Source organism: Morchella importuna (genome assembly GCF_003444635.1).
Source record: "Morchella importuna strain M04M26 chromosome Unknown Morimp01GS065, whole genome shotgun sequence".
NCBI lineage: Eukaryota > Fungi > Ascomycota > Pezizomycetes > Pezizales > Morchellaceae > Morchella > Morchella importuna.
Window position 1 is genome coordinate 130,909 of NW_025763461.1, and position 10,546 is coordinate 141,454.

At 53.4% G+C, this 10,546-nt stretch overlaps 4 protein-coding genes across 4 annotated transcripts; 3 read left to right on the plus strand and 1 right to left on the minus strand.

The window, feature by feature from the left end:
- Nucleotides 1–37: 37 nt before the first annotated feature.
- On the plus strand, nt 38–4,260 carry LAJ45_11360 (uncharacterized protein; the record flags this gene model as incomplete). Its single annotated transcript, XM_046120868.1, has 3 exons — nt 38–420; nt 516–1,278; nt 2,716–4,260. 3 exons carry the CDS (start codon nt 38–40, stop codon nt 4,258–4,260), a joined length of 2,691 nt encoding a protein of 896 aa, XP_045965955.1.
- A 714-nt stretch (nt 4,261–4,974) lies between these two features.
- On the plus strand, nt 4,975–6,350 carry LAJ45_11361 (uncharacterized protein; the record flags this gene model as incomplete). The annotated part of the gene is made up of 5 exons (XM_046120869.1): nt 4,975–5,301; nt 5,357–5,530; nt 5,634–5,811; nt 5,919–6,013; nt 6,072–6,350. The coding sequence occupies 5 exons, from the start codon at nt 4,975–4,977 to the stop codon at nt 6,348–6,350; spliced, it is 1,053 nt and encodes a 350-aa protein (XP_045965956.1).
- Nucleotides 6,351–6,925: 575 nt separating this feature from the next.
- On the minus strand, nt 6,926–7,746 carry LAJ45_11362 (uncharacterized protein; the record flags this gene model as incomplete). The annotated part of the gene is made up of 2 exons (XM_046120870.1): nt 6,926–7,372; nt 7,492–7,746. 2 exons carry the CDS (start codon nt 7,744–7,746, stop codon nt 6,926–6,928), a joined length of 702 nt encoding a protein of 233 aa, XP_045965957.1.
- Nucleotides 7,747–9,504: 1,758 nt separating this feature from the next.
- Nucleotides 9,505–10,457, plus strand: LAJ45_11363 (uncharacterized protein; the record flags this gene model as incomplete). Its single annotated transcript, XM_046120871.1, has 3 exons — nt 9,505–9,629; nt 9,740–10,075; nt 10,133–10,457. 3 exons carry the CDS (start codon nt 9,505–9,507, stop codon nt 10,455–10,457), a joined length of 786 nt encoding a protein of 261 aa, XP_045965958.1.
- Nucleotides 10,458–10,546: the final 89 nt, after the last annotated feature.

The following is a 10,546-nucleotide window of genomic DNA, read 5'->3' on the forward strand; positions in this document are numbered from 1 at the left end:
CCCCGTAGCTATACCCTCGCCCATGGTTCTTTACACTATGTTGCGTCGTCTATGGTCGTCCGACATCCGCCGACACATCTCGCTTAAGCGACCCACACCACTCTCCCTCCTCACGGAGGCCACCTCCTACGCCTCCATCTTCCCATTAGCCTGGACCTCGGCCTACCTCCTGGGTAGACTGATCCGACAGACTACGAAGGAACCATCTGCCGACCCCACACCACAACCATCGCCGCCTCGCCGTACACGCCGCCTACAACGCCGCCTCCTCCGCTGCTCCATACCATTCGGACAACCCACAGGGAATGACCCCGGGTGGTGTTTCCTGACACTGGCCCCTGCACCATTCCGACCCTACCTTATCGGCTTAGGGCCCTACCCTTCACCGGTTAAAGTCCTCAACACTCTCCGTCAACTAGGGTCCCTCATACTCCCCGCACGCATCACCCTCCACCATGGCACCGCTCACGTCCATAACGCCCCGGGCACCCACACCTCCCGACGCCTGATGCTAGCCCGCCGGGTGGGGCCCCACTCAAAATAGGGCAACTGCACCACCCTGGTGACTGCAAACCCTTCGAGATACCCATACGACTAACCCGAGACCGAGTCAAACTCCGCGCGTTGGTAGATACGGGCGCCACTGGGTATGGATTCATCGACGCCTCCTTTGCGGCCTCCCGGGGCTACCTCACGGAAAGCCTCCCCACTCCTCGACATCTGCAGGTAATCGACGGCAGACCCATCGCCTCCGGAGCCATCACCCAGATATGCAAACTCCGCCTGGAAATAGACGCCCACGTGGAGGGGATTTCCCTCTTCGTCACTCAGCTAGGGGACACCAAGGTAGTACTCGGCCTCCCCTGGCTCCAACATCACGCTGCACGGGTCAACTTCGCTAACCGCCACATCACCTTCCACGCCGACCGCTGCCAACAACACACTGCCGACTCCTGGGCCACCACCCTCGCCTCTAAGCCCCTCATCGCCTCTGCCACGAGGGCCTACGACCGCACCTTGCCCCCCGGTTTCCAACGCCTCGCGCCACCACCCGTTCCCCTTCCGCTCCGCGCCTCTTCCCCGCCACCACCCATTCCTCCAAGAATGACCACCGGTCCTCCTCCAATACCTCCGAGACCTACAGCCCCACGTCGCACCATCACTATCTCCGCCGCCCGCTTCCACCGAGAGCTCCAACAACAGGAGAACCAACTCTTTCTCCTAGCCGCTCGCCCGACCACTCCCGACAAACCACGCGCTACCCCCGCTGAGGAACTGGTCCCCACGACCTATCATCGATACCTCGACCTATTCCAAGAATCGAAAGCACAAGGACTCCCCGCTCACCGGTACATCGACCATGAGATCCCAGTCTTAGACGGAAAACAACCCCCCTTCGGTCCCCTTTATGGCATGTCAGCCCAGGAACTAAAAACCCTCCGTGAATACCTCGATGACCAACTGGCCCGAGGTTACATCCGTTCCTCCTCGTCCCCAGCCGGCGCCCCGGTCCTATTCATCAAAAAGAAGGACGGCTCCTTACGACTATGCGTGGACTATCGGGCCCTCAATGCCATCACGGTCAAAAACAGGTACCCCCTGCCCTTGATCAACGACACGTTAGACCGGCTTAAGGACGCCAAAATCTATACCAAACTGGACCTACGCAATGGTTACAACCAGATACGGATCAAGGAGGGGGAGGAATGGAAGACGGCTTTCCGAACGCGATACGGGCTGTTCGAATACTTGGTCATGCCCTTCGGCCTCACAAACGCACCTGCCACCTTCCAGGCTTTCATGAACGACACCCTGCGGACCCACCTCGACGACTTTTGCACAGTATACCTCGACGACATCCTCATCTACTCTAACTCTGAGGAAGAACACTCGCGACATGTAACTACCGTCTTGGACAAGCTACAGGCAGCGGGACTACACTGCAAACCCGAAAAGTGTGAGTTCCATGTCAACCGTACGGAATACTTAGGGTACATCATCTCGGGCGAAGGGGTCACCATGGATCAGGGCAAGATCAAGGCGATATTGGAATGGCAGGCACCTACCTCGGTCCACGACATCCAGGTCTTTTTGGGATTCGCCAACTTCTATCGACGATTCATTAAGGACTACTCGAGAGTGGTCGCCCCGTTGACAACCCTGCTAAGGAAGGACACCAAGTTCGACTATACCCCAGCCGCCGACAAGGCTTTCAACGCTCTAAAGAAAGCTTTCACCACCGCACCGATACTCAGACACTTCGACCCCGCAAGAGCCTGTACCCTGAAAACCGATGCCTCCGACTTTGTTGCAGCCGCCGTACTCTCCCAGGAGGATAACCAAAGGATTCTACACCCAGTGGCCTTCTACTCGCATAAGATGACGCCCGCCGAATGCAACTACGAGATCTACGACAAGGAACTACTTGCGATAGTACGGGCCTTTGAGGAATGGCGAAAATACCTGGAGCCTAGCAATGAGGAGATCGTGGTCTACTGCGACCATAAAAACCTGGAGTACTTCATGTCCACAAAGCTCCTCAACCGTCGCCAAGCACGCTGGGCTCTCACCCTGTCCTCCTTCAACTTTGTAGTCACCTACCGCCCGGGCGCAAAAAATGGGAAACCTGATGCCCTCACACGTCGATCTGGAGATCTCCCTAAAGAGGGGGATGAAAGACTTGCACAACAGCATCAGGTTATACTCAAACCGAAGAACCTCCGCCTCGCCGCCGCACTACAAGCTCTCAAGATCGCCGCTGTATCCCTTAACCGCCACGACGAACTCCGCGCAGCACTAAGGAAGGATCCCCTCTCCAGACAACTGATGAAGGACATCGCCAACAAGAAAAAGCACTCCCGTTTCCTACCAATAGGCGAGTGTTCAATCAGGGATGGACTGTTGTACTATCAGGGCCTGATCTATATCCCTGACGATGCCGCTATCAAACTGGAAGTCCTCCGCACTAACCATGACGCCCCTTCGGCTGGACACCCCGGACGCGCCCGCACACTGGAACTCCTCTCACGCAATTACTACTGGCCACAAATGCGGAAGTACGTCGCCCGCTATGTAGACCACTGCGACACTTGCTCTCGGATCAAACCAGTCCGACACGCCCCTTATGGCCTCCTCAAACCCCTCACACCACCCACAAAGCCTTGGTCATCGCTGTCCATGGATCATGTTACTGGCCTCCCGGAGTCCCAGGGATCCAACGCTATCCTCGTAGTGGTCGACCGACTGACCAAAATGGCCCACTACATCCCCACCAGAGACACGGCGGACGCGGCCGAACTGGCCCGCCTGTTCCTACAACACGTCTGGACATCCCATGGCCTACCCAAGGATATAGTGTCCGACAGGGGTACCACCTTCACGTCGCAGTTCTGGAGGACGCTGTGCAACCAACTGGACATCAAACCTCGGTTCAGTACCGCCTTCCACCCTCAAACCGATGGACAGACCGAAAGGGTGAACGCCATAATGGAGCAATACCTACGGGGCTATGTCAACTATCAACAGGATAACTGGTCGGAGTTCCTTCCCCTCGCAGAGTTCGCGCACAACAATGCCACCACGGAACCACTGGGGGTCAGCCCCTTCTTCGCGAACTATGGATACAACCCTCAGCTGGACACCCTCCCCTCAGAAGAAAGGCACGAATCTACACCCAAGGAAGTGGTCGATTTCGCCAACTCGATCTCCACCCTGCAAGCCGCGTTAAGATCTGAGATACTGTACGCCCAAGCCGCCGCCACCGATAGCGCTAATGCGGCCCGACTCCCAGAACCCCATCTCGAAGTAGGGGACATGGTATGGTTATCCCGGAAGCATATACGCACCACTAGACCCTCGGACAAATTGGACCACAAACGACTGGGAAAATTTAGGATCCTCGAACGCATTGGGTCCCACGCCTACCGATTGGAACTCCCCGCGTCCATGAAGTCCCATCCCGTCTTCCATGTGTCCTCGCTAGAGCCGGCTCGAAGGCACCCACTTCCTGGCCATATACAACCGCCACCGCCACCAGTGATCGTCGAGGGAGAAGAGGAGTTCGAGGTACAGGAAGTGATGGATTCCCGGATACGCCGCAACCAGCTGCAATACCTGGTCAAGTGGACAGGATATGAGCAACCCACTTGGGAACCAGCCCGGAACCTCGACGCAGAATTAGGGTCGCTGCAACGCTTCCACTCGCTGTACCCCAGCAAGCCGTCCCGGGATGCCACGAAGCCCAAGGCACGGAAAGTATGAGTTTGTTAACGGTTTCTTTCTCATACGAAGCCGCCCTATCTTACGTCTCCCGCTTAGAATATTATGAGACCACATTACTAACCTCTCTCCCTGTTCGTTCTCCTACCTCGTCGCTCGCAGGAGCTCGCCCTCCCGGAGGGGGAGCTAAACTGTTACGAACCACACCCACCACACAAGGAGGAACGAGCCATCGCGGAATTCTGGAAGGTTCTCTTGGTATTAGTCATCGCTAGTCTGTTTTCCTTGTATATAGGGGTCTCTCACCCCGCTTAGCTTTACCTTTCCTTTCTTCTCTACGCAACATCTTGTACTATACTTTGGGTTATTACTTTGGGGGATTTACTTCGCTTCAATACAAACTTTACTTCAAAGCCACGTTACGTCTGCTGTTCATCATGCTCTTTGCATCCGCCGTCGCTGTCCTCACGATGCTCGTGACCTTCGCGCTGTTTCCCTCGGCTAATCCGCCGACCGCTATCCTCCCTGTCCTCGTACAGGCCTCGGCCCCTGTCCTAGTACAGACCCTCCTCCCTGTCTTCGTGCAGGCCGCTGAACCATTCCTCGTCTCAGTACGAGCCTTTGTCGCTCCCTCTTCTCGGAGCCCCCTGATGTCCCTCGACCCCGTAGCTATACCTTCGCCCATGGTTCTTTACAGGAAGAGTCTACGAAATCGAGTACCTTTCCTCATCTAGGTAGGAGGACGAGATTACTCCGATGCCGGAAAGCGAGGGTATTTTGATTCCGGGAAGCGAGGTTAGTATTCCGGAGGATACTCACGACATCTTTGAGAACACTGGCGACATTACTTCGAGCCAATTGACTCAGAGGTCTGTGGTCCCTAACTGTAGGAGTGCAAATGTGCTGTCAGTGCAGGCTCAGAGGATTGAGAAGGAGTGTAGCGTGTTAATCGGGAAGCATACTCTTCTACATGAGCCCTTTCCACCTGCAGCAAGACTTTTGGTACTGGTAGTGAGCATGTGGGCAACTGCTAGTCGCCGAGTGGGATGTAGAGTAGACCTTGATGAGGTCGTTATTAAACAGGTGAGTGCCCCCAAAAGGATTACGAGTGCTCTGGAAGCATAATTGAGAATGATAGGTCAGAAGTCTGTACTCCCGTGTCCGTTCCCACTTGATGCACGAGGTGAAAGGGCGCCTGGTGGACTCTACGATATACGGGCTTGGAGATTTTGTGGGGCCTGAGGCGAGGGCGGCTCAAGTGGAATACCTTTTGAAGAATGATCGTTTCTTGAGCCCCCAACAGCATTACGAGGTATGATGCCAGTGGATGGCCAGAGAGCACTCGGGATAGCTGGTAATAGATTCTAGACCTACCGACTGAGCTTCTGGCTCCGGAAATTATCGATATATTGTAGTTTAAATACTTTAATGGGGTAAGAATGCGAGGGGTTAGTGATCCCGAATTTCTAGAGCGGATAACCCCTATCCTTATTTGCCTGATATCGACGGCGATCTGGAACGGCATTCGGGCGTGGTCACCAGGGAGTTACGTGAAGCCTGATAATTTTCAGTCGCAGAATGAGAGTGTTGTGAGTAAGTATGGCCCGATGCCCTCATTGTTATGGCGAGTCCCTTGGGAGCAATGACGGATGCTTCTAGGGCTATACGGGATTGCCAAGCTGACATCCAAACACGAGTAGAAACATTCAACAGGCTGAGCAACACTTGGAAGGGGAGAAGTAAACAGAACCAGGAGGCAATCTTGGAGGTAATCAAAGATAACCTTCGAGAAAAAGTATGATACTTCTAGATGCCGGTAATGCGAGTGGTATTCTAAATGCTAACCCTAATAGATACGAGATAAAAAAGGGGTAACGATTGAGATTATACCGGAGGAGGGTTTTAGCGAGGACGATGAAGCTCTGGCTGCAGATCTTGCCACATTCCGAGATGCTCGGAGAACATCCACGAGTGCTCCAGAAGGTCGAGTTGATTTCGACAGCACCCAGGACGAAGTGATTAATGCCCGACTTCGCGGCATTGACACCGAAGTGGACGGGGAGGAGGAAGAAGAAGAGCTGGAATTACCTGTAACGGGGTATTACGAAGGGTGGGGGGAGGAGGATTTGTAGAACAATCACGAGTGCTAAGGGAGATCGTGGGGGATTTCTTCTGATTCGTATATTGTATTAGGGTTAGTTAGGGTTTTAAATGGCGTATTGTATTTAGTATTAGGCGGAGGATCACGGTGTTGAAGACACCAATTCTCAAAGTGCAGTCGCGAGTGCTCTGGAGACAGTAGAGATCGTCGTGCGAGCGATGTTTTTGTAATCTCATGGGAGAATTGTGAATACCAGAGGCCGGAACGGCGGAAAGGTGTATGCCTAGAGAGAACGGGGCGCCGACATGTAGGAATCGGTACGTCGGGCATGAGCCAGATTTCAAAGCACCCCATCCGGCAACGTCAGGGGGAGTCAGGGCAATCATTCGATCCCCAAAGCCCGCTGGAGCAGTGAAGAGTGCTCCAGGTGCAGTCAGGATATCCAACCGTGCAGCCAGCGTTCTCTGACGGGTAAAGTGAGGTCCTAGTTACACCGGGCGCTAGTATTTAGTGTCGGGGCCCGTTGTGCGGACTAGTGTGCGCTGGGGCGGAATAATGTGCGCCAGACCTCGCCAGGAGCACTGGCGGTATCTCTGGAGAGATAGTTTACCTACCAAGCGACCTGAGCACCCTGAGCGCCCCGGGCATCTGGCGAAGGCTACAGGTTTGCTGATGAGGTGGATTGGATGCCGGTGGAACGTTATCCAGTGCTCCCCAGATACTCCTGATTGCTCTGCTGTGTGCGGTGTGCTTCAGGATCAAATTGCAGAGCTCTGGAAACGTTATCTTTGTCAGAATTCCAATGAACGAAGGCTCATTTTGTGGATAGTTCCAGTGATAGGTAGGAGGCGGGACAACGTTGAAGAATGCTCCTAGAGCATCGGGGTCTACCACTGTGACCATTATGGAAGGTCTATCGAGATCTGCAGACACTGGATCCCGTTTACGCTTCCTAGAGCGTTGGGCGGGCTGTCCACCGTCGTCATCATCATCACTATCGCCGGCAGCTTCTCTGTACTCGCGATTTCCCTGCCCTCTCGATAGCTTTTCCTTCTGTCCAACATCACCAATCAGCCACTTCAAAGCATCCGCGAGTACTCTACGGGCTTCGGAATCGACTCCTGTCCAAATAGGCAGGAAAGCGCGGAGCGAGCATTAAGTTCATCACATACAGGCATAGAGCATCGAACGCTGCTGCCCCAGGGAACGCTTTTATTAACCCAACCGACGTTCTGCATCTGCGCTTTGAGGCTGTTGCGGATGTTAGTGTACACTTTAGGTAGGTTGAGCAAACCTAAAGTCATTTTTGCTTTATTCGCCTGAGTCATTCTGAATTGACCTTGAGCGGTGGGAGATGCTTCCGAAGCACTCGTGTATGCTACCTGAACACTCAGGGTGTTTCTGGGGCACGGGCTCTGCTGCTTCATCTCTGCTCTACCGGTGGAGGAGTGTCTAATGCTCTGGAGGGGCCAGCAACTGAACTCTGTATTGGTAGCCGGCGAGGGGGTCGGGTTTGGTGTCTTTGGTGCTCTCTGTGAAGCACTGACGGTTGCTGTTGGAGCAGTGGAACGAACTGGAAGCACGGCTCTATGGACAGGGGCTGGTGGTGGTGGCGGTGAGCTGCCGAGTTCTGGGGAATCACTGGGGACTCGTAAAAGTGCCCGTCTGCTTCTTCTTCAGGGTGCCGGGCTTGCTGCCGGGCTTGCTGCTGGGCCTGCTGGGCCTGCTGCTGGGTGTGCTGCTTGGCGCTTTGCTGAGTGTGTTGCTGGGCCTGCTGCTGAGCATTCGCCGTTGGAGTCAGAATCAGATTGCAATGATATCCACTGCTTCGGTAAGAGTCCTTCAGCGTTTTTAGGGCTCTGGCTGAGGGGGGCAACGCTAGGAGGCGCTTGCGAGTAATGAGGGGGAGGTGGTGGGCGCTGCGGAGGAGGTGCTTGATGCTGTACTGAAGGCACTGCCGGGCGCTGTGAGGACGGTGGTGGGAGCTGCGGAGGAGGGTGGCGGGAGTTCGGGGGAGGTGGTGTGAGCTGCGGGGGACTTGAAAGCACTGGCGAGTGCTCCGAGGATGTCTCTGCTATCTCTTCCGGGATAGCCTTTAGAGTTTTCCGCGACTTTCGACGTGAGGAACGGGAAGATCTATGCTTCTTGTGTTTTCGGCGGAGCGTTTGTAGCTACTACTGCTACTGCTGCGACTACTGCCACTATTATCAGTACTGGATTCGTCTGAATCTTGATCTCGATGGCGCCTCTTTCGACTTTTGTGAGGTTTTTCGGTATTCTGTGAGCGCTTGGGAGTGCTCTGAGAGGAGTTTGGAGTCTATTGTAAATCTGTGATGAATATGGTTCAGAAAGCAATCGGGTTAAGGAAGATATACCATCTTATATATGATTGCAAAGTGTATAGCTTGAAAGCTTGAACTTGAAACGAAACTTGAAAGCTTGAACTTGAAACGAGACTTGAATGCGCTTTCAAGAGGTAATCTTGAAGCTTAGATACCAGAGCGCTTGAAGTGATAGGTATTGCTGGACTTGAAATTCAAGATGTTAGGAATATCTCATGAACTGGAAGGAGGAGAAGGGTGCTCTTATACCGAGTACAATCAGCTTTACCAGGCTCATCATCGTTCTTCCTGGAGCACCACCATATGCTATATAAGCATTTGAGATTGCTATAGAAGCACTCGAGGGTGCTGTACGAGCACCCTCGGGTGCTCCTACCGTGCTGAATGTTTGCTCCCACACATGACGTAGATGAATGCTCTAGGCGTACTCGAAAATGCTATGGTGGTTTGATTCAATTTGAAAATGGCTAGATGAATGCTCTAGGCGTACTCGAGGATGCTCTGATGGTAGCATCGATAGTGTGTCGGCAGCATTCCGGTGTGGGTTGGTGTTTGTGTTTCTTGTTGGTATCGGTGCTCTGTGCGCTAGGAAGCTGAGTCGGAGAGAATCTATCCTTTGAGATTGTAGTCGATATTGGTGTTGAATTTGGTGCTGAGAATAGTCTCTCGATCTGAATAGCATCCGCGAGTGCTCACAGAGAGTGTGCGAGTGCTCAGAGGGTAGAACATGGCATCGCTGTCGGCGTGATTGTGGTGATTGTTGTTTCTTCCTGTTGTATTTGTGTTGGGGTTTGTGTTTGCATTATTCGGTTGGAGATGTATGACGTGAAAATCTGCCTCGCTATGGTGGAGGTGCGAGCGCAAGGCTCACAATCATTTGGCGAGCGCTTTGGCGAGCACTCCGCATGGGGTGACAAATCGCTTGTAGAGCACTCTGCACAACCGCTTGGCAGCGAGAGCCTCATGTGGTGACTAATTGCTATTAGAGCACTCTGCACCACCTGCAGGAAAGAGCCTCCTCAGCCTTGGCAGACTGCAAATTCTCGAATTCAATGAAATCGTCTTGCCCTTTTTGCAGCAAGAAGTACAGCTCCTCCGCCAACTTTGACAGACATCTTCGAACGATCCATCCTCTGGAAGCAGATGAATGGTTGGGAAACCAATATTCGCTCCTGGAGCACGATCAACCTGCGGAGACTCCCGACTACACTGATGAAAGCCCAGAGAGCATTCCCGACTGCTATTCAGACACGCATTACGCTTCGGAGTCGGATAGTTTTGACCAAGTTTCTGGTAACAATTCGGACATAGAATCTGAATCATATTTCGTGATGGAAGAGGCAGACGGCGATTTAAATGGACATAAGGCATCTACAACAGTTTATGAGGGTGCTGGGGAACCACTTTACCGCTTGTAGGACTACGACGAATACTGACAGAGCCTTCTCCGATACCCATAGCACCCATTCAGGTCAGCATACGAGTTCAGAATGGCAAGGTATTTCGTACTGTCCAAAACCTTCCAGGGAAACATCGACAGCTTCTTTCTACACGCTCCGCCAAGCAGTGACGAGTGCTCCTCCAGCACTGGGCGAGGTTGTATCAAGAGGCTGGAGGAAATGAAGGACATATTGGGAAAGTCGAGCTGGAATCATTCGGAGGTGGATATTGGGGGGGAGAAGATCTCTTACTACTACCGGGATCCAATGGTAGTCGTCCGATATCTTTTGGGGCAACGTGCCTTCCGGGAGTCATTGGTGTACTCGCCGGTAGTGGAGCATAATGAATTTGGCTAGCGATTGTACGGGGAAATGCATACAGGAGATTGATGGTGGGAGATACAGGTCCATAGGCTTCGCCCTCTCAACTTGAAATCCGAGTACTA